This window comes from Hydra vulgaris, chromosome 03 (assembly GCF_038396675.1).
Source record: "Hydra vulgaris chromosome 03, alternate assembly HydraT2T_AEP".
In the NCBI taxonomy this organism is placed as follows: Eukaryota; Metazoa; Cnidaria; class Hydrozoa; order Anthoathecata; family Hydridae; genus Hydra; species Hydra vulgaris.
In genome coordinates, this window is record NC_088922.1 from 54,147,821 (window position 1) to 54,172,646 (window position 24,826).

At 27.1% G+C, this 24,826-nt stretch overlaps 2 protein-coding genes across 2 annotated transcripts in view; one reads left to right on the top strand and one right to left on the bottom strand.

Annotated features, from left to right (window-relative positions):
• The window catches only part of LOC100212397 (two pore potassium channel protein sup-9), a 57,313-nt gene that overhangs the window by 20,051 nt on the left and 12,436 nt on the right, over positions 1-24,826 (bottom strand). The window lies entirely within an intron of this gene.
• Positions 11,716-24,826, top strand: part of LOC136078268 (protein MAK16 homolog) — a 33,800-nt gene continuing 20,689 nt past the window's right edge. Inside the window, exons 1-4 of the mRNA XM_065793694.1 lie at positions 11,716-11,767; positions 20,553-20,599; positions 21,093-21,202; positions 23,696-23,874. Of these exons, the coding sequence (XP_065649766.1) occupies positions 11,753-11,767; positions 20,553-20,599; positions 21,093-21,202; positions 23,696-23,874 (351 nt within the window). The 5' untranslated portion in view covers positions 11,716-11,752. The remainder of the gene's footprint in view (positions 11,768-20,552; positions 20,600-21,092; positions 21,203-23,695; positions 23,875-24,826) is intronic.

Below are 24,826 nucleotides of genomic sequence, written 5' to 3' on the forward strand. Positions count from 1 at the left end.
TTTTATAATGTTTATTTCTAGTTAATGTATAATCTTCCAATAGCTTCAACAACAAAGCAAAGTTTTATACCTTAGCCTAAGTAATTTAAAGAAATTTTAACATTTGAATATAGACTTACAAAAAGAATAAAATAAAAAACCCTCTTTTTTTAAGTATTTTTAAGTTGAGCCAAAAAAATGCAATTAAACATATCCTTTTTGTTAAAACGCAAAGTTTGTGTATTTTCCAGAACATGCGATAACTGCGTTGAGTAGAAGGATAGGCTGCACGATCGCGGAAAAAATTAGTCAATGTTTTATATTGGTTTTAATTATTTTTTATCAGTTAATTAATCGACCGATACATAGGTACTCCATAGCCCACTACATAGCCCACTACATAGCTAATATACAGCATGCTACTACATAACCTGCTATATAGCTACTACATAGCCCGTGGCCTGCAACATAACTACTACATAGGCATGTAGTTCGCTACATGTCATTGTATAAAATATAACAAAAAATTTTAATTAAGTGTATTATTTTTTTTTTTTTTTTGTTCTTTTACCTTTACAATGTTGTAATTCTATCTATATAACTGATACAAATTTACAATGTTTATAAAATATATGATGGTAAGAGAAAAAATAAAATCTCACAACTTTATAGAATACAAAAAATATAACTGCAGGGTATCATTATTATTAAAAGAACGCGGGAAACTTGCAGAAGACCAGATGGTCTTGTCATCAAGAAACCGCTTGTACTAGTAATATTTTTTGTATTTTTGTTTTTACATGTTTCTAGTTTCACAAAATATAATGGTAGTTCATTTTATATTGGATTCACATATAATAAAATGTAAGATAATAAATAATTGATAAATGCTAAGTTTTGTACACATAAATATATGATTAGGCATAAATAAAATTATTTTTGATTTATATATTTTTTATATTAATATTTGTTATTGAAGTTTTTTGGGATTTTCGTTTCAACGTTAATTTTGGCTCTAGTTTCAGTATTAGTTTAGTGTAAGTTCATATAATTGTTTATATTTAAAACGAATTTTTTTAGTAAGATTTTCAAACAATTTTTGTAATTATGGCATTTCTGGATATCAGTTAATTATAGAGATACGGACCGCGATATGAAATTGTGAAACGCGATAGTTTTGTTTTTCTAAACGGTATATTAAAGTTTCCTACTTCTCGAGTGTCATATCTATTTCTATTGCTTTTAAAGAGAAATGTGATGGGACAAGCCCGAGTTTATATTTCAGCATAAACAATAAGTTTTGATAAATGTTTATTTTATAGACGTTTAGTGCATTAAGGAGTTTTAACAAAGGTTCAGCATGAGTGAATTTGTCTTTTTTATAGACAATTCTAACGGCATGTTTTTGACGTCGATAAAGTGATTTCAAATTGGATTTATTGGTACTTGCCCATGCTATATTACCATATGTATAATAGGTCTGTATAAATGAGAAATAAAGATGTTTTAGATTTTCTTGGGATAACATTGGTCTAGCTTTGTATAGCACACCAATGTTTTTGGTTATTTTAGTATTTAAATAGCCAATGTGTGCTTTCCATGAAATATTTTCATCAATTAGTAAACCTAGAAATTTTGTTATTGAGGTTCTTTCAATATTTTTGTTTTCTATTTTTAGCAATGGTAATATATTAGGTATTTTTTTTCTTTTTTGGTTGGGATGGAATAAAATGTAATTGGTTTTTTCTGTGTTTAAAGATAATTTATTAGATTTTAGCCAGATATTAAGTTTTTCAAGTTCGATATTCGTTGTTTCAAAGAGTTCTTTAATAGACTGAGATGAATAAAATAAATTAGTATCATCTGCAAACATTATTACATCAAGTTTGTTTAAGACTTTCGGAAGATCGTTAATGTATATTAAGAACAATAAGGGAGCTAGAATGGAACCTTGGGGAAAGCCACATTTAATCTTAAGCAATTTTGAACAGATATTTTCATCAGTATTAACACATTGCTGTCTGTTTAGCAAAAAAATTTTAAACCAGAGTAATGCAACATTTTTTACGCCATATTTTTCCTATTTTTTGAGCAGGATAGCATGATCAACAGTATCGAATGCTTTCGATAAATCTATAAAGATTTCTAAAACAAATTCTTTATTAACAAATGAGTAGTTGATGCTATTTACAAGATCTACGATTGCATGTTCGGTTGCATGTTGCTTTTGAAAGCCGAATTGTTTTGTATTTAAGATGTTGTTGTTTGTTATATATTGGTATAATTTATTATAAATTATTCGTTCGATTAGTTTTGAGAATACAGGAAGAATTGAGATTGGTCTATAATTGTTTAGTAAGTATGGTTCTCCAGTTTTATATATTGGTACAATTTTTGCAATTTTTAATTTCTCTGGAACGGTTCCTGTTGTAATTGAAGATTTAAATATTTCGAAGAGGGGTTTCTTTATTATCGGAAAGATACTCGTTAAAATATTGCTACAAATTTCATCAATTCCTGGTGCTTTGTTGATTTTTAAAGAGTTTTTTGCATTTTCGAGTTCTTCATAGCTTAATCCGTTTAAAGTTAGTTCGCTATTTAGATCAGTAAAATAATTTTCAAAAGAGTTATTTGCGGTTTGAATTTTAGACGCCATGTTAGGGCCAATATTTGCGAAGAAATTGTTGAATTGTTCGGCAATAGAGTTCTTATCGTTGTGTTCTATTTCATTTATAATAATTCTATCTGGTAAGCTGTTTGTTTTTATATACTTTTTTCAGATTATTTCTTTCATGATGTTCCATGTTTTTTTGGTATCTCCATTTGATTTTTGAAGTAATTTAGAATAATAAACTTTTTTAGAATGTTTTCTGATTTTTTCAAAAAGATTTTTATATTGATTATAAGTAGATAGGTTTTCTTCATTTCTGTTTTTTAAATATTTAACATATAGTCTTTGTTTAGTTTTTGAAGATTTTTTGATTCCGCTGGTGATCCATGGACAGCTCAAATGTTTTACTTTTATTTCTTTTTCTTTGATTGGAAAATGATTATTAAAGTGTTTTAGAAAAATATCTGTGAAAGTATTATATGCAGAGTTTGTGTTCCCAAGGTTACATTCTTGATACACTTTAACCCAATCTACTGCCAATAGTGCGTCTTTAAAACATTTAATAGAATTTTTATTTATTTTTCTTTTATAAATTTTTTTTTCAAGTTATTATTTATTTTTGTATTATGGTTTGTTGTAAAGTAAATTGGAAAATGATCTGTTATATCAATTTTTATTATTCCTGCTTTTAAGGAGGTATCTAGAAATGAGTTTGTTAGTATGTTATTTATAGCAGAAATAGTATTCGAGGTTACCCGTGTGGGTTTATTAATAATTGGTAAAATACAATGTTGAAACATGTTATCAAAAAATAATTTAGTGATCGGACACTCTTTGTATTTTAAACAATCTATGTTTAAGTCCCCGATACAGAACAACTTTTTTTGCTCTTTATTGATTTTAAGAAAAATTTCTTCTAGATAATTAGAACATTTTTTAATATTACCTTCAGGTGGCCTATAACAGGTAGAGACTATAATATTTTTAAATTTGGAGTTGATGATCTCTATTGTAAAGACCTCACTATCGGGGTTAGAAATGGAGTGATCTTTTCTCACTTTTATCACTTGATCATTCCGAACATAAGTTGCAATCCCTCCTCCTTTTTTGTATGCTTTCCTTTCAGAAGATAATAATTTATAATTTGGAATTTGAAAGTTAGAGTTATTTTGGATTGATTCATCAGAACACCAATTATGCTAGTTTTAGTGATATAAAATTAAACCTTTGGAAAAAAAATTTTGATATAAAAATTTTTTTAAATTCAATATGTTACCTGATTCTCAAACCAAAAGTAGTACACGATAAAACAATTTATTTCGACGTCAATTAACATCATGTAGACTCCCGAGTAAATGTAAAGGTAAATTAGGACTTTAGGAAATGAGGACTTTGAAATCTTAATTTACTGGTAAATACTGATTTCATGAGTCATATTTCCCGATGAACTATGATCGGAGTGGTAGGACTTATAAAGTATGACTACCAACTACGAAAAATACCTTGGGCGAATCATTTATTCTTTGTTAAAAAAAAAACAACAAATGAAAAAGAAAAATAGTCAACAACATTCCATTCCATTGTTTCAAATTAGAGTTAATTTAACTGAACAAATTTAATTAACTGATTACACAGATATACAAAATTTTATTTTGTGAAAACTGCAGATATTTAAATAAGTGTTTCTTACACAACTTTTCATTCTGATTTCAAATATGTATCCAAAATATGTGATCGCAATATAAAATCAGATTTAGATTTATTAATTTTTATCACTCTGTGAATTGTTTTATCAGCGATTTTTTTTATGAGCGGCACCAGGATTATGACGCTTCAATAACCAGCAATAGTCGGCCATCATATTCACATTCTATCAAATTTGGTATCTCCATTGCACAAATGTCCTTATGGAACTTTTCCCCCTGCTCTTCACTATATGCACCAAGATTTGCTGGAAAGTAGTTAACGTGGGAATATAAAAAGTGCAACTTTACACTAATGCGGCGACCAAAGCCAAAATATTGCTACGATGTTCTACTTCTTTTTCTTAACAAGAGTTTTGTAACTGTATGAATTAAAGTTAGCTGAAAAAATGTTGACAAAATCTTTGGAGACTTTCCAGGTTTCAATTTCAAATGTGATTAATTTAGATTACTTCTCATCTTTCTGTACTTTTTGGACCAGCGGTCCAACAAAGATACCTGCAGTCAACTTTACTTAAATAAAAATTTATAGCCAGTATGGTCCAAACTCTTGACAAATGCTTTAATTAAGCCCAATTTTATATGGGCTAGTGGAAGGAAAACTTGAAATGCTTCTTCCAAAGGCTGTAACTTGACAATGTAACTTCCTGGGGTAAATTATTTTCTTGGTGACCACAATTTCTTGGCGTAATGCTCAGAGTCTAGTCTGCTATCTCAGAGGCACAAAAAACATTTAAATTTTGTATACCATCATTGAAGCCCTAATATAATATCTGTGAACTTTAAATCCCCGCATATCAACCACTTGTGCTGGTTGTAATTCAAAGAACTGAGCAACATTTTTATATTTTTATACGTCTCTTTTAATGTTATCGGGTGTACCACTGGAAATGATAATATTGTGTTTCCATTAAATAGAAGAACTGATTTCATACTGCGCTTTGATAAATAATTTAACTACTGATTGACATTGTAAGCAATTCTTATAGATGTGACAAGACCTTCAATATTATTACAAGTCTTTCTTAATTAAAAAGAACTTTAAAAATTCTTCATGACGATATCTGTACACACTTACAGGTTCCCTTCTTGTAAGCGAGATAAAAGCAGTATGGTTCATTTTTTGGTTCATGGTTTATTTTTTAAGTAAGATCTCGTAATTTTACGTATAGTTTCTGTGGTAATATATTATCTAAACATTTTTTTTACGGTATAAAGTATAAAATATGGCCTTCAAATATAAATTTTTAAAGACGTACGTGAAAGAAAATAAGAAAAGGTAAACAAAGTTTGGTTTTTAAAAACTAGTTTTAATATAGTATGATCTTTATAGCAAACTCAAAAGCAACAGTAAATGCAGAGTAAGTAACAGTAGATATAGAGCCAATAGAAATAAGTTAGTAGCAGTAGTGAAAGGATCAGCAAAAGATAAATGCACGTCTAAAAAGGTAGAAGTTAAAGTAGCTTCTAATAAAAATGCAGTAGTAACGGTAGTTGCAAGGCTAGAAAAAGATGTGTCATTAGCAGTAGAGGCAGTGTTAAGAGAAATCGATGAAATGACATTTCTAGCATAGAAAGAAGAGAAAGTACCACTTATATATACTCCTTTCAATCTTTTCTTTATTTGATTCTTCCTTTCTAGACCAGACACTTCATTTTTACAGACATATTACTGAAGTAAATCATCGAAAACATTGATATTACTGAAGTAAATCATCGAAAACATTGTTATTACTGAAGTAAATTATTGAAAACATTGTTATTTAATGTTACAACAACTATGACAAACCTCTTTTTAATCAAGTTTAAAACCAAAAGTTGCATAAATAACATTTAAATTACTTTAAATAATGGAAAAACTGTTAACAAACAATTGTCTGCTTGTTTCGTACAATGTCTTTGCATAACAAATCCAATTTTAAAATTAAAACCAATTAGTTAAGGAGGTATATTAGACTAGCTCAAGAGAGAACTAAGCCAAAAATTGTTCAAAATTGTTGTACAGTCTTAGTAGAATAATTTTCTAGCGGCAAGTCAAAACGGCGCATTTGCGTTGAAAAAGGAAAATTTTGAAATGTAGTTTGTATCCTTTGAAAGCTGTAATCAATGTGAATTACTCTTCTAAAAGTTGACTGAATAAGTTTTTAACAACTCTTTGAACAATCAAGAAGTAATCAACAAAAATCGTGATATAAAGTAATCGTTTTTTTTTGAATACCTCCATACTAGGTATAAATATCAAAGCTCTAGACAATCTCTACTACTTGTTTAAACCTTATCTTTTGCATTTCCGTTTAGCTATAATTTTGTTAGGTTCTTAGAGAACTTTTTTTTGGAACAAGGAACATTTTAAATCTTTCCAGGATTTTATTTTGTGGCGTAGTATTTTCCAGGATTTAAAAACAAATTGTTATATTTTAAATATAGAGATAACTTTTTGTAAATCCGTCAAAAATACTGCCGATTCGATAATAGACATTTTTAAATTCAATTATAATCTAAAAACTTATTATTAATCTTTCAAAATGCACACATAAAAAAATAACAATCAACAAACTCTAAATGCTATTTACAAATTTAAACTAAACTTCCATCTTTCATTTGCAGTACTTCTATTTCTTATGACGTTTTGAACAGTATCAGAGCTTTTTAAAGACCTCAAATAACTTCTTTTTAAAAAATGGAATGTGGTTAGTTAACATTTTTGAATATGACAATTACGTGGTATTTAATTGAAAATTATGTTACAACCAAGACTGTTTCCTAAAAAATGACGTATTTTTACTTCGTCCTCTATCTACTCTAGCTATATTATAACTCTTCAAATTAAAACCTGAAATATACAAACAACAGCATTAATACATTAATTTAAACTTGTATTCATTTATTTATCCAACCAAATAACTTTTTAAAACATAATAAAGCCAATTTTAAGTACATTTGTATTAAAAATTGGCTGCACCTTTTTAGGGTTCTGGAAAAATTATTCATTAAAGTCATTTTTCATAATAAAGGTAGAACAAGGATAAACCTAAACTTATGATGTAAACTTAAACATTGAAAACTTCTGAAGTTTTCTCAAAAATCTGACGTGATACACAAAAACCAGCACATTGAAGTTTATCAATTTTAACAAGCTTTCTGAAATTCCTAATATTTTACTTGCAGTTCCAGGTAAAACTGTATTATCGAAAGTTTTTGCAGTTTCTTGATCATCATTAAAAAAATCTCAACAATTTCGCTATTGAAAATTTTCGTGTTTTCTACAGAAGTTTTAATTCCCTAGACAATTATGCCTTATAGCGCTATGATTTTTAAATTTTAAGGTTTTGGTTTCAAGAGATTATTGGAGTCCTAATCTACCGTTTTACTCTTGGCTAGCTGTAAATTTAAACTCAAAAGGTTTTTGTTTGCAGGGAAGATAAGACTTTAAATATTTATATAGAATTGAATAACTGTATTAATATGAATAATAAGAAAGTATTAAAATAAGAATTGAATAACTGCTTGTAATGTAAAAGTACAATGTAAACTACCGGGCTTAGTGATAAGACTATTATTCTTAAGTCTTAATTTCTTAAATTTTATTTAACCGTGAAACTGCAGTGTCGCGGTTAAATAATGCATACTGCAATATTTAACCATCCAATTTGCAGCTTATCCAATGAATAGAGAAACTATATAAATTTATCATTATTATTCATGTCTTTTGGTGAACATTTATATATACAACAGCATTGACTGAAACTTATTGCATTTGATAAGGCTCTTCTAAGTATTCTTGTAGTATGTCTCTTGTAGTATGTCCGGAGTTTGTTATCTATCATAGTAACTTGAATTGTATGTCTGATTGAAATGGAATTTCCATTAAGATGTTATCTTTCAAATTACTTTCCTCAATTAGTAAAAAATAGTTACATCTTTCTCAAAAATAAATCGTAAAGGTCGACAATATAAATTCGACAGAGGTTTTGTGTTTCTCCAAATTAAAGTTTAAGTTTTTCTAATATATGTTGTAATATAAAGTGGAACAAAGTATGTTAAAATGATAATATAATAAAATACAACGATGCTTCTTTTTTCAAGTGGCGTAGATAATCAACAGACATTTCCTGTTTGTATATGCTTAAGACATCGGAACCACTGAACATAATTTGTAATAAAGTAATATCAGGTTACACCTTTCTATCATATGTAAAACAAATTATTTTATTTTTATTATTTTTTTAGGAATAAGTCTTTGTGTTGTATGGTCACATAAACTTTGCCATGGTATGCTTACAGTATAGACAGTAAAAATCATGTTTCATGGTTATATGTTTTTATATGCAGGATCAAGGGCAATTTTAGGAATAAAATAAGAGGGGCAAGATATATATATATATATATATATATATATATATATATATATATATATATATATATATATATATATATATATATATATATATATATATATATATATATATATATATATATATATATATATAAAACAGGAATATGAAGTGCAGGATAGAGGTTGCATTGTTTTGTAATTGCAGCATTACTGTAGAGTTGAAACAGAGTCTTTGTCAAAGTTTACTTTTGAATCAACGATAAAGCTTCATTTCTAGAAAGTATTAAAGACTTTAAATACTTACCTAAATGTATTTTGTTGATTACAATTCCCTTTTCTGTTTTGTTTTCTTTATTTGATTGGTCTTTTGAAACAAATAATAACTCATATAACGAAGTTTGCTAACGTGTTAAAACATAGTTCTTGTAAAACACTCTCATAAGTCAATGGGTCAAAATGTTCATAAGTATTGATTTCCCAACACTGTCATTGTTCTGGTCAAAAAACAACTCAAAGAATGATAGAAAATGATTTTATGATTTCACAGTATCTCGAATAGAAATGATGTTGTCTCAGAGAATTGTACGTATCCAAATATTTCATCTAAAAACAAATTTGAAATTATTGTTGTTTCTTCTAGACATATAAACAGGGGCGCCCAAAGCATTTTTTGGTCTTTGAGATAGCAAACTTTCAGACATGGAGCAAACTCCAAACATTATTATGTTTATACTTACGTCAAATAAGGATGCTTTGCAAAAAATTGCAATGATTGGAGCTTGGGAACAAAAAAGCCCCAAAAATTTAGCCACACCTGCCCCAAACGTGAGAGCAACAAGTTGATGAAATACTTTTTGTATCATTTTCAACTAGACTTATATTCATCAATAAATTTTAAATTTCATAGTAAAATATTTAAGCGTTCAAAAATTATGATTATATAAAGTTTAAACCCCCATCAATTTGAGGGGGTTGCAAATTTTATATTGTCATAATATTTAAACTTTGAAAGATAATACTATGATTTTGCATATAAGTTAAAGAAAAACTATTAGTACTTAAATGAAATGTAATAAGATTAGGGTTACTGAAAAGGTTAGTAGCGTAAGGTAGTAACAACCATCGTATATACAACAAAAGTTTATTATTTTATTAAACTATTAGTCAACAAATAACCATTATATATTTATATTTACACAATTTGTATAATCGATTAATAGTAAAAAAGTTATTCCAAAATTTTCGCGTTTAAATAATTTATTTGAAACTCGTTTTTGCAAAAAAATCAAGTGTGAACAAACGTGAACTATTTGTTGCCAATGATTTTTTGGTATTTTGGCACACTCTGTTCCAATATCCGCTGTTTGTAAACTTTTTTAACGGCTAACTTTTTTAATACAACACCAAACGTAAACATTAGGTTGTAAAACGTGCTTTTGAATCCTCCCAAATTGGTACGGTTTAAGTTAAATAGCCCTAACGTGTATTTTGTCTGTAGATGCAAAGATGTATATATCCTGTATTTTGTCTATAAGTCTATAAGATATATAGATATATAAGATATATATTTATATATTTTATATATCTATATATAAGATATATAAATATTATATTATATAGATATATATAATATTATATATATAAGATATATATCTATATATAAGATATATAGATATATAAGATATATATTCTGTATTTTGTCTATAGATATAAAGCTGTAGCCTCTATAAACTAGGATTTAGCAGCCATTTTCTAAATTCATTAGCTAATTTTCATTTCTTTGACAATTTTTTTTTTTAACTAGAACAATATTCTATCATTTAAAAATATTATTTTGTATTTAAGTTAATGATTTCGCGGTTATGTTATGATTTTTTAAAATATCAAAATTTTCAAAAAATCAATTTGCTAATGTATTACTATAAATTAATATATTTATATAATAATGTATAATGTACTATAAAACATATAAAGTATAACAAAGTTTTGTAAATACTATTTGTTGATTTGCACGATATAAAGTATTATAAATAAGCCGCATTTATAATATTTTATAATATGTTATACTTATAATAATCTATTTATATCAAGACATTATTCTTTATTTAAGCATAAAAGTTATTGAGTTTATCTAATAAGTTATGATAACTTTGTTTTAACAGAATTGGAACAATTTATAAAGTGAATATATGATTTTATATTATAAAACTAATCTACACCCTTTTATAGAATATACATTTACAGTATAATGTATAACTTATTAAATTATAAATAAAATGTACATTATAAAGTGTATATTACAAAATGACTATCATAAATAATATCATAAACTCAAACTAAGCTCTATAACCATGTTAATTATATTTTTAACTGTAATTTATAAATTCCACTGGAATAGCAAACTTAATTTATACAATAAAATTTATTAAATGTGCATACAGATTTCTATAATCCCCAGAAGAAATTAGTCACAAATTCTAAAAACTGGCATTTAGCTAAATTTGACAATTTAAGTTCACAATTTAAGTACACTTGAGTACTTAAATTAAAAAAAACATTTAGATGAAGACAGCTGCTTGCTGGTCATTTTTTTATTTTTAATTTGAACTGAGTTAATATAATATGGGAGATGCTAATATGACTTATTTTTCAACTGGAAGCTAAGCATTTATCAACTTTTTTGATAATCTTTACCTGAGAAAATTTATTGAGTTTTAGTTAGACTATAACTTTATCTCTTTAACTTTGACTCATTAAGATGTAACATTGCTCATAAGGGTGTACTTGCGCTATGTATCATAAAATATTGATCTATTAGTGAAAATGCTCAAAATGTCTTTATGCTGCTTGGTGGGTACATACTTTCTTACAAAACTTTAGTATGGATAAAAGGTTTAGTTTAGAACTTTAATCAAAACATTAAAACTTGAGTATGGTTAAAATAGCCACCAAATCATTTTGCATGCATATTTCTAACAAAAATTTTAAAATCTTGCAAGCATGCCCTAATATTAAAAAACGTTTAATAAATTTGTTAAAATCTTATGTTTCCTTGGATTTTGCCAATTTTATTTTAATTATTTTATTTCTCTTTTTTTCAGTCAAAAATTAAAGTCATCTAATATGCAGCATGATGAGGTTTTTATATTTTGTTTAAAATTTTTTTTTTTTTAATGTTATAGAATTATATGCTGTGTAAGCATTAATCTATTTATACTGATTTACAAAAAATATATGCAATGTAAATGTAATTTTATTTATACTGGATGGCAAGGATTCAAGTACAATTAACAATTGTACTTGAATCCTTGCCATCAACTGCTTTTATTTATAAATTTATTAAAAAGTCTTTTAATTAAATAATATGAAATTTTAAAAGTAGGCAGTATTTAAAAAACTCTGGATAGCTACCTTAGATAAGATGGCCTTTTCTCTACTTTTTATGAAAAAAAATTCAGTGCCAGTCTTAGCGTTCTTTACTACAGGCCAGTTTATTGTGCAACCAGATTTTTTTTTAAAGGCCTGGCTTTTTACAGCAATTAAGAATTACTCCTCCACGTTCAGACCAGATAAAATGTCATATCATATATGATATATTTTTAAGTAATGTTATATAATATGTTAATAAACTTATAGAGTTTAAACATGGAGTTTCAGATTTATTTTAAAGCAAATAGTATATTTATAAAATTTAGATTAAATCATCATGCCAAATAAATGAAGTGTGTATGGTTGTCACAACTATAAAAGTGAAAAAACAAAATATCTAGTGATGTTAATAAAATATCAGTGTATTGGTTTCCAAGTGATAATGTTGAGCATGAAAAATGGATAAAAGCTACTCCCAACTAATTTGGTTGTTATCCAAGTATACTATAATCTGTAAATTATACTGGCCTCCAAATTTTGGTACAGTTATAGTGCGTGGAAGAAAATGTTAACAAAAAAATGCTCTTTCTGTTTGGCTGGGAGTACCTTTATCTCAGATTCCAACTGCTAATCTAACTGAAAGAATTATCAAAAGATCTTGTGGCATTAGAATCAAAAATCAAGAATCTAAAATAGAATCATAAAAAAAAAAAAAAAGAAGATAGAATCAAATTATCTAGTGGCATTAGAAGTATTTTAGATGATGATATATATGAGCTATATGATGATATATGATGATATATGATGATATTTAATGATATATGGTGATATATGATGATATATGATGAGCTATATGATGATATATATGAACTAGACACATTTCTTAAAAGAGATAAAGCTACTTTTTGTAACATCAAAAACAAGTTTATCAATAGCAGTGATCATCAATATCCTGTTATATTGTTTATGGTTGATTGCTATGTTGTTATAGAGTCTTCACAATTTTTTAATGGAATATGTGTTTTTGTACCTAAAATTTATGAAAATCTTACCTTTGAAACATTTCATTATGGGTCTAAGTGTAACATTTCTAGTTTAACTGTGATCGGAATCATAACTGTTGACATCTGGTCTAAGTTTGATCAGATCTTTATTTTTTAAGCTCCTTGAAAATGGACAATAAAAAGAAGTAATTATACAAAATATTTCAGTAATTGAACCAAAAACAATTGGAGGTAAACGTTATACACCTGAAATAGTTACACACTCTTTTGTATATTTTTCAATATTTATATAATTGCTTAAGAAATGATTATCAACTTTTGCCTATTTCAACACTCACTCGAATTACTGCAAAAATTTCAAATATTAATGAAAATAGATTTATTCAATATTTAATTTTCTTTTAGATAAGCAGAAATTATGTATCATACTACACAATGAAATATATGTTAAAAAAGATTTCTTTACCATGGTGTAACTATTTTTGGTAGATTAGAGGATAACCCAGTAGAATTGTCCAAAACACTGTAAAGGATTATGGCTGTTTGTTTAAACAGGGGTCCAAAGGTGAAAATTAAAATGATACCAGTATCAAAATTACAATCTGATTTTATGTTTGAACAGATAAATTTGACCAATCAAATAATTGATTCAGTAAGTGCAAATATAAAAGCTATTATGTTGGAATCATGTCAATCAGGCTTTTGAATCGGAAAATTTTAAATGTCAAAGCCATTAATACTGATTTAGAGAATTTGAAATACTTTTTAGTTTTAAAATTATGTTTTAACAAATATACTTTTTTTTTTTTGCCGTAAAAAAGTAGACCACCGCAAAAAAATCTTTAGTAGGTTAGAACAAAACAAAAATTGAGATTTGTTTAGCTAAAGATGATGAATCACCTATATCGCCGCTGCAAAACATCAAAACAAAGTCCGCTTTTGCTGTTCTGAGAAAAAGACATTTAAAGTTCTAATTTATCACTGCGTTTGATCTTTAGAGTTAAACCTAATTGTTTTCAGTCTGTTTATAGCAAATTCAAAAAAAGTTTAAGCAATTTAACCATCTCGACATTAGATAGTCTTAAAAGGATCTTAAGTATGGAGAACTCTACAAATTAAATATCTTAAGTCCATACATTTTATTCAAGTATTTAATTCTCTATCATTTTATTAAGTTAATTAATTAGTGCTAATGATAATGAAACTTATGCAAAAAGAAGTTTAAAAACTTAACCATTATTAACTAAACAAATGGATAGTTTTTAAAACTAATCATTTAGTGATGGAATTATTAACATCTAATGAACTTGAAAAACACTTTTAAAATAAGCAAAATAAAACAAGCAATACATGTAACAAAGGTTTCATTATAAAAACGGTCATTTTTTAATATTTAGCTTCTGCCAGTTGTGTACTTTTCATTTTCTTAGCTGATGGAAACAGGCTATATAGAATCTTTTTCAATTATTTGATGGTTTCCTTTGTTATAATTTTTGGGATGTTGTTTTGATTTTATTTTTGATATTGTCATCCATGCAACTGACTTGTAGTAATTGACCGGGGGTAATATTTGACTGGGGCCGGGGCCAGGTTTGATAAAATATAGCCGGGGCTGAATTTGTGACTGGGGCTGCATAAACAATTATATATCCTAAAATATATTTTCTTTATTCAAAATTCATGTTATATTTTGTATATATATTCATATATAAAAATCTATATGATCAACATCATAGTCATCATCATCATGATCATCATGATCATGATCATCATCATCATCATCATCATCATCATCATCATCATCATCATCATCATCATCATCATCATCATCATCATCATCATCATCATCATCATCATCATCATCATCATCATCATCATCATCATCAGTCTTTAGCCTTATTCTTTTATGCTGTTTCTCTAATATAAACAATCTAGAGCATTTTCTTTCCTTAACTAAACCTCATTCATACAATATATAAGGCACTCTGTTCAAGTTTTTGTACTTCTACCACTATTATTTTCTCCCAAAGCTGCTACCTCTCTACATGCTGATACCTAAATCACTTAAATCTTCTATAACAAATGTTATCCGATAAGACGGACAAAATTTTTTTCTAATCTGTCTGAGACTATGCCTCATTTTCTTGTCTTGCTAGAGTCACACCACACATCCATTTGATCATCTTCTCTTTCGGCAAATACTACACCTTATTAATACTAAAGTTTATATAAATATGAAAGGATATTGTTTGCCAGCATCTAAATAAATAGCAAACATATATGTTTATACCCATATTATGTATGCATAAAGCACATCTTGGAAGTTTTTTTTACCTTCTAGACTAAAAATTTGGAAGCTTTTGTTCCTACTCTTTAATTTTAAGTCAAGCCTCATTCTACTCCACATTTTTCACCATCTTGACCAGTTGCTTTATTAAACATTAATTATTTTTTTCATCTTTTTTACAAGAACATCTCTCTTAAGAACAAATGTCCCTTTATTATTCCGAGAAACCAATGTAAAAAGGTCCTGTCTGTTGTTAAGCTCTGTTATTCTCAGTTTACTAAATCTTGTTTTTTATCTCAGATGTTAGGTTCTAGAGACTTTTAGTAAGTCTTCAACATTGTCATTAACTAAGTAAGTCTAATATTTAATCTCTAATTTATGGGTCTTTTTACTTCTCCCCAGAATAAGGCAGAGTTTTTTGCAAAAAAATCTTACTCTAATTTAACTCTTGAATCTAATGGCCACATCTTCCTGCCAGTTAAACAGATTAACTTATTGTTAAACATCAAAATCACTATGACTTCTAATGCTAAAGTTAATTCTCAATTAAACACTTCTACAGTTTGTGCTTCAGACAAGATTTCCATCATATTCTTAAAAAGTGTTCTCCAGAACTCTCTTCAGTTTTGCTAAACTTTTAAAAAGTGCTAAATAAGTGGTTCCAATTTTTCAAAGCTCTAGAAAACACTTTGACCTCTCCAGCTATTCCACAATTAGTCTTCACTCTGTTATTAATTTCTTTATATAAAAAGTTTTGAGATTATTAAACTATTTCTTTCTAACTGCTGTATTATAGTTATTCTTGATGGCCTACACTCTTCTTTATTTCAAGTAACTTTAAGGGTAACACAAGGTTCTATCTTTGCTCCTGTATTGTTTCTTATCTGCAATATCAATCTTTATGAAAATTTTACATCTAAAGTGGCTCTATTTGCTGACAACTCAACTTTAAACTCTTGTCTTTAAAAAAATCTTCATTTTTTGATTGCTTAGAACAAGAAGGTGGTTTTTAATCTGATCTCTCTTCTGTAACAGCCTAAGGCTTGCAGTGGTTTGTGGGGGTAAATTCTGGACTTTAATTCCTCATTTTTTTTAGGCAAAAATCATTTATTTATTACAATAAAATATTGTAATATTGTTGGCATTCCTATATTGACGAATAACAACCCTCTTACTCGCAGACAAAATCTAAAAGCACATTGTAAATGTAGTTAGACCTGCTTTATGCCAAGCTTGAGCCACTCTTCCGTTGTTGTAAAGTTACATTTCTTTTGTTTTTCTACAAATACAATCATGGTCAATGCTCAAACAAACTATCATCTCTATTACGATAAACCAAAACTCATTCTTGCTTGTTTCTTATTGAGCAAGTTGCATCCTTTAACTGTATCTGTTTCTTCATACTATAAAAACTTTTATTAATCCAGTTTTTTTCCTTGCACATCAAAAAAGCTTTTTAACTCTTCCCCATCTTCATGTTTTTCTTTTTTTATCCTACAATTTTTAAAGTTAACCATTTTCTAGTATTTTAACCTATCCTTTATTTTAAAGTAACTCATAATTTAATAGTGGTTGCTAGCAATCTTGTTAGAAGTAAATTAGAGTTTAAAAATATATAAATATATGCCAGTATATAATAAATAGTATATGTAAGTTAAAAATAATAATACAAAAAGTTATAAATTTTGGTTTTGGTATAAATGATGACGCTGTTTTGGATGATAACCTTTGTTGCATAAGGAATAGAGATCCTTTTTTTTCAGTGCATTAATACCTTGGTGCAAAATACTTCAGCTTTTTTAAGTGTATATCTGCTTCTGCTTTTGTGTGAGCTGTGCTTTTTGCTTGAAAAATACAACTTTTATATTCTTCTTTATAATTATATTTAAAGTAAAGAATATCAGGGTTTTCTTTAAAAACTTTTAGTTTTACAATACTGGCCCATTTTTTTTGGTTTAGACTTTTTTTACTGGCCCAACTTTTTTTGGTTCACATAACTTTTTTTGGTTTAGACTTTTTTTTTGGTTTAGACTTTTTTTGGTTTAGACTTTTTTTGGTTTAGACTTTTTTTGGTTTAGATCATTTGCTTTTGTTTACTTTGATATTTCAAAACATTTGTTTGCTAATACTGCAGAGTATGCTGGAAATGCTTTTTTATTTTTAAAATTTATTATATCATCATGATTTAACACAGTTAATACACAAGTGCTTTTTTTAAAGCTTGTTCTATTGTTGTTTTCCATTTCACAGGTGTGTGTATATTGTTCAATTTAGATATTGTTTTTCAATTATTGAGTGGATAACATTGTTTTCACTCTGTGTCCTGGTACATAGAATGTAAGCCCAATTAAATTTAATTTGAATAGAGTCAATGCATCTGACAGCATTATGTCATTCTATTTTGATTTTGGCCCCTACATCAATCACAGAAGAGATAAACTGTGTTGCTTTTTTTTTGCTTTCAGATTCAATAAATTTAAATACTCCTGTACTTACTTCACAGCTTGCTTTTTTCCTTTCATTTTTGTTCCACAAATATGAATATGTCTTTAAAGAATCAATTTTTGTAACAATTAGGTTATAATTTTGCAGACATCTTGAATAATAAGAAGCTCCAGTTGTACCATATGGTGATAAAAGAACTTGCTCCAAGTCAAAAGCTGCAGTAACAATCAACTGTGTTTTTATTGCTTTATTCTTCTTTTCTTCCTTATAAGCTCAAGAAAATATTTTTTGCTGACCTCCTTAACCTTTTTTTTGACACTCCCTGTAGCAGTTATTTTTTGTCATTGCTGTTTTTACTTTCAGCTGTGATATGCCCAGGGTATTAAGAAACATGGGTACACAGATATGTGTTTCAAGAGTATCATTTTCTTGGCATGGAAAACTGTATGTAAATGTTTGGTTTCTGTTTCTTTCTTTTCCCACATGCTTCTTTTTCCTTCTTCATTTTGGTTCTTCCTCTGTTACTCTTGCCACAATGTATTGGCATTTTTTATCTATACTTTTCATTGATCAATATGAATCAAATAATTCATTACGATATTACTCCATAAGATTTTCTACACACTGAAACAAGCATTTCTTATCACATCCTTTTCGCATTTCCTTACCCTGTACCACTACTTCCTTTCCTTTATTCAGGCCAGTCTTCAGTACATAAAGAAATCTCTGTCCTGTGTTTACTTTAAATTTCCTAATGTTTCTAATCCGTTATGATGGATCCTTCTTCTTTTTTTGGGTTGTATTACAGAGAGTTGAGGTTCTTCAGTACCAAACTTATCAAGTTCTACAGGTTTAAATTTTTCACAAACACTGAGGTTTCAAAGTATTACTTCACCAATACTAGTTTTATCAACATCAAAATTTGGATTTTTATTAAAGTTTTTCATTACTTTTGTTATAAAAAGTCTTCCATAACCATTAGGTATTGTCTCTCTGTGGACAGTAGCACTAACTAAAAATAATCTAATCATTAAAAATAACTTTTGGTAGCAATTACATTTCACTTTATAAATTGTATTCAATGTCCCCTGATATCAACAAATTACATCTTACATTCCGTTTTTTTCAAAAGTTCAGCTGAAAATATGATTTCCATTATATGTTAAGTAGACATCTTTGCCATTGTCTAAGGCTTGTTTCAAAATTTTCATTAGTGCTGTTGATGATTCATGGTCTGTATTGCTCCATTTACTGCATCCTGTAAAATGTAATGAAGTCATCTCATTTTAGTGATTAATTTTATTCTTATTATTTTATGAGAGAAAAGTATAGTTTCTATGAAGCATAAATTACCCTTTAAAATTATTATTTACTACTGTAAGTATTTACTATAAATTAATAAACTAATATATAATGTACTATATTTATTATATTTAACTAATCTGCTTTGTTGCTATTAAATATTAATCAACTTGATCAATACAAATACATGTTGCAACAATCACTGATGCCATACTATTAACGTAAAAAAATAAAATTTTCAAATTAACTAGCAATATCAGGCATGTAAAATAACAAATTAACTTTGTACAGTTGAAAATTCATACATAGAAATAAATATATTTTTTTGAATAAAAGCCTTTAAGAATTTTCTGAATTATTTTACCGTGGCAAAATAATTATTACATGTGATGAGTTCTAGCATTCTGAATAATATTTAGAATGTTATAACTAACTGTTTAATAACTATCACCTGATATATTTAGTAACATGTTCTTAATAAGTTTGATTTTTTTTTTTTTTAAATTCAATTTAGGAAAACATTTTAAAAACTGGATATGAATAAATAAAGATAGTCTTGCTTGAGTTTAGATGGACTAAAGATAGTTTTAAATGTCTCTTTAAATTTTTTTTTGGACATAAGATATTTGAATTTTATTCATTAAGTCCAAAATTTAATCATTTTTGGCCCCATACATTGTGAGATGTTTTTTACACACCTAAGGGATATTTTTAACCAAAAAAGTCATTTTTGCCAAAAAAAGCTTGAGTTTTGCTTTGCAGCAACAATATCATCCTGTTTATAATTTTGCATATGTTTAAAGAAGTTAACTCTTATTCTTACCACACTGTAATGAAAGTCTTTTCACTAAAAGCAAATAAATATAATTTTTTGAATTTTATAACAGTTTAGTTCAAATAATATACATCAAACTTATTTTTTTAAATAAAATAATATTTTTTCAAATAAAATAATATTTTTTTAAGAAAATTTGGAAAACTTGAAACTCTTTACAGTTCTTGAGAAGTTCAGGTTTTACCTTTGCTCATTTATACCAATAATATGAAAATAAATATTTTCAACAGCATTTTTTTGGAAACCAAATAGCAATATTTAACAAACAGAATGAGATGTTGGTACGTAAACAGTTTTTCACATGGTAGATTTAAATATTACTCTTGAGTTTTTTGTAGAGCAACATAACTACATGCAAATAAATTGAAGAGCATCATAACTACATGCAAATAAATTGTAAAGCAACATAACTACATGCAAAAAAATTGTAGAGCAACATAACTACATTTAAATAAATTTATAATAGCATATAATTTATAACAGTGGCTTTGTTCAAGTATCAAACATCACTTTAAGCAAAAAAAACCTTTTTTTACTGTATTATTTTAAAATAGTATTGTAGAATCATTGAGCGTCATTATTGATCGATCATTACTAGTGTGAAATAATATTTTGTTATTTTTGATATTATATATTTTATTATGTTATTTTTTATTATATATTTTTCATTTTTCTATTTAGGTTATATGGCAACTAATTAATAGAGGTTTCTGTTCTTTTAAAGTAAAGTAAGTTTATTTTATTGGCTAATTAAGTGGTGTTATGTTTTATCATGTAAAGTTATTGGTTAGTTAATCAAACTAAGTTTGAATAATTATTTAAAATTATTTGTTAATTAATCCAATAAAGTTAGTTAATTAAATTAAGTTTTATTCAATCTAGTAAATTTATTGGTTAATTAATTGAACTAAGTATCTTAATCAAATATTTAGTTAATATGGTTAGTTAATCTTATTTAAGTTGTAATGTTATCAAAAATATGTATTTAAAAATGTTTTATTAAAAAAGTAATATGTATCTTTTCATTTTTATGAGAGTACAAAACTATGTAAGTAAATACTCTATTAAAACAAACAACTAAATAATTTTAAATATTTTTATAATAGAAAAATATTTAATATTCATCTTTTTGTATATTTGTTTTTAAAATGAAAATAAATTTACAAAAGAAATATTTACTTTCAAATATTTTATTACTTTTTGAAAATATTTTTTTTTTAGAACTCAAACTACAACTTTATGCAAAAATGAGTATAACGTCTCTGGTTTGTGCAACAGGCAATCTTGCCCATTAGCAAACAGTCGATATGCTACAATTCGAGAAAAAGAGGGTATTGTTATTATAGCACATTGTTTGTAAAAGTGCTTTAAAGTATTATTAGGATTTTTATTGAATCTGCTACAACTATTTTACATCTTCAGTTATTTGGTGTTGTATGCTACTGTTACTTATTATATTGATATTATTTTACGTAAAGATTAATTTGATGTTTATCTACAATAAAAAATAGAAAATTCTATGAGCTGGAAATCTATCAAGACCCAGCTATAGTAGGCCAATTGAATTGAGTCCATTTGTCCAAACATTTCAAACAGTTGAATTGAATCCATTCATCATAGTCATTTTTTAGTTCTTTGACCAACTCTAAGGCAAATTATATTCCTGGTAATCTCTCTGTGGACCAATTAGACTACCGACTGGACCATTAGCTGCTTATAGGCAGAGAGAAGGTTTTGCCAATTTGCTATTTTATAGTTCTTAGAAATTTTAAGTTATTGGATTAAGTCACCTCAAATTCTGCGTTCATATAAAGTTGTTAAAACCAACTTAGCCATACGTGTTTTAGATTCTAGTTCAGATTCTGCAGCTGTGACAGTTACTTGGTAGCACACCTCTGTACCTATTCTGGCAGCTTAATATCCTTTCTGAGGAATGAATGGACTCCAAACTGGTGCGCAGAGTTTAAGAAAAATACACATTCCAGTTTTTAAAGAATATCTTGAGTATTACTGAAACCATATCAGCCTAAAACTATATTAGCCTCCAGCATCTACCATGTAAAAAGAGTGATTGAGATAGAATATAAGATACATGAAACTTTAAAACTTTATACTTGCTAGTGCTGAAATCCATGCAACACAGTCTAGATCACTCGCTTAGTTAATTGAGGTCAGTCTGTACATGGACAAAATCAAGAACACTTTTTAATTTGGTGACTAGATGACTATCATCAGCAAAAAATTACAATAATTTCCAACAAGCTCTGGCATATCAATTACAAGAATAAAAAACAGCAGAAATCTAATGACAATATGAGGCATACCATTCAAAACATCAGTTCAATCTGAGTAGAACTTGCGCAAAACACTTCTTGCTGCTTCCTGTCTTTTAAACAAACCATTTTTTTGTTAGAATAACTAGCCCATTTGAGTTTAGGCAGACGGTGAGACATTCAACCAAATGCTTTGGCGAAATCCAAGAGAACCAATAAAACTGCACATCTGTCATTAAGCGCTTTAGTTATAATATCTAGCACCCTTAGAAAATTAGTTGCACATGATTTTAATTTTACAAATCCATGTTATTTAGGCACATGAGATTGTAAAAGAGCTGATAAATAACCATCATATCACATAAAATAATTATCTGGATCTGTTTGTGAACCTTCTTTATATATTAGCATGATGTTTGCCTGTAAGATTTGGAATAGTTTTAAGTCTGCAGCAACTTTTACATAAATACTAATTGGGTACTAGCAGTAATTGGGTAGCAGTTTTATTTAATTTTGCTTAAAATCTTATCTTTACAAATAATTAATTTATTGGTAGGGAAAATATAGAGAAATCAAAAGGAAGTTTTTTAGAGCATATCTAATGTTGCCAGATGTCTGACTTTTACAAAGGAGAAAGTAAAAATCTTTATTTTTATAGTTGTAACGTAAAAGTCGGACATCTGGCAACTCTTGACATATCTTGTATAATTTTGCTTAAAATTAGTTTTACAGAATGTATTTTTTAGTTGCACACGTGGCTATACTCAAACCACTGATCCTGCTAGCAATTAAACTCAAAATATTTATCTTTCTTGATCTTTTTTTGAAAAATCTTTAATAGTATAATAGATTTTTGAAAAATCTTTAATAGTATAATTAACACAGAAAACTACAAAAATATTTTTAAACTCTAGAAATCACCCCTCTAACTATTGTGTAATCATTATTTTTACTGTTATTAACAAGACATTCAACATCTTTATTATTATTAGCGTGACATATTGTTAATTAACAAACTTAAAATATCTCATTTTGAGTTCAACGACTCACACTTTGACAATCAACACAGATCCTTTACCTGTGGTTTGTTAGCTCTAATAACAAAAAAAAAAATTTATGTTATGGAAAAATTTAGTTAAAAATGAAAAGAGAAAGACTATTACTTTTATTAAAAGCTTTTTATTCTTTTTACTTCTGTCATGGTGGTAGATATAAAGAGAGCTTTCCATAAGCTCTCTTTATATGGTGTATCTGGGAAACTTTTTAAAGTTATTGAGTTATTCCATTCTAATTGGAGTAATAAAGATGTCCATGATAGACAAAACTTTTTTTTTTTTTCAATAGCTTCTAAGATATGAAAAAGTCTAATCTTGGTCTGTGCTTAACTCTTATTAGTGATTGCTTGCAGCATTGTAGCCTTGTTGGAAAAAAATTTATTAAAAAAAAAAAATTTGCTTTTGAAAATATGAATTGAATAATGGTCTATACATTTTAAATTTTTATAGTTAAAAATTTGTATATATATATATATATATTTGTTTTTATATTTAGGAGTGTGCTACCTATATATGAAGACGATTGAAAGGGCACACACACCATCTAAACTTTGGGAAAAAATCAAATTAGCAAGAAATTATGAAAGTGCGATGGAGCAAATTGATAAAAATTTGATATATTGGCCAAGCTATATAATACATAAATGCAAGCAGCGGTTTACTCGAATAACTCAAGTAAGATGTCTTGTGTTTTTGTGTTATATTAAGAGTTTTTTTGGAGAATTTCTTATATTTAAATTATAAGAATAATTTATTTCAACGTTAAATTTAAAAGTTTTTGTTTAAATTGTTAAAGTTGAAATTTTTTTTTCAAAAGTTAAAAATGAAAATTTTTCTGTTTAAAAGCTCAATGAAAACAGATCAGTTAACTTACAGAATCTTTACATTTACATATTAGAATTACATGCAAAACATTTACTTGCATTTTAGGTTTTGCTTATTATTCAAATTCAATTAACATCTTAAAAATCATCTATAGAAAAACTTTTTATTTTTTTTTAAATGGTGTTTTTCTTTTGATCAATAATTATTAGTTGTTATTGAGAACTTTCAGTAAAGTTATAATACATTTATTTACTTTCATCTTAAAATCTACTATCTTCTGACAACTCGGTTTTTTTGAGTTATAATCATAAGTTGTGTACATCTATTTTTAGAAGAAAAAAAAAAAGTGAAAAAAGCTTTTACAAATATGAGTTATTGCGCTGTGGGCAATAGTTCATATTTGAACTATTGCCAACAGTGGTTAGCAAAAATGTCAAAACTAAAGTTCGTATATTGACTTTGTTAGTCCCGTTATAAATAAAATTATAAATAATATGCCAATGTTTCACAACAATGTTATTGATATCTCTCCCAATGTCACAATAAGGAGTCATTATGGGTAATATGCATTAATAACTGTTGGAAGTTTATTAATTAGTTTTTGACTAAATTGCAAAGCTATAGTTAATAGAAAATTAATATCTTTCACTGTGTAAGCTCTTAACATGATGGTTAGCAGTTCTTCAGAACAATTTTCCTGTTCTGATATAATTCTATAATAGTGTATCGCTATATACAAATTTTTAATTTTACTCATATCTAGACTTGTTCATGACCATATTTTCTTATGTATCTTATTTTC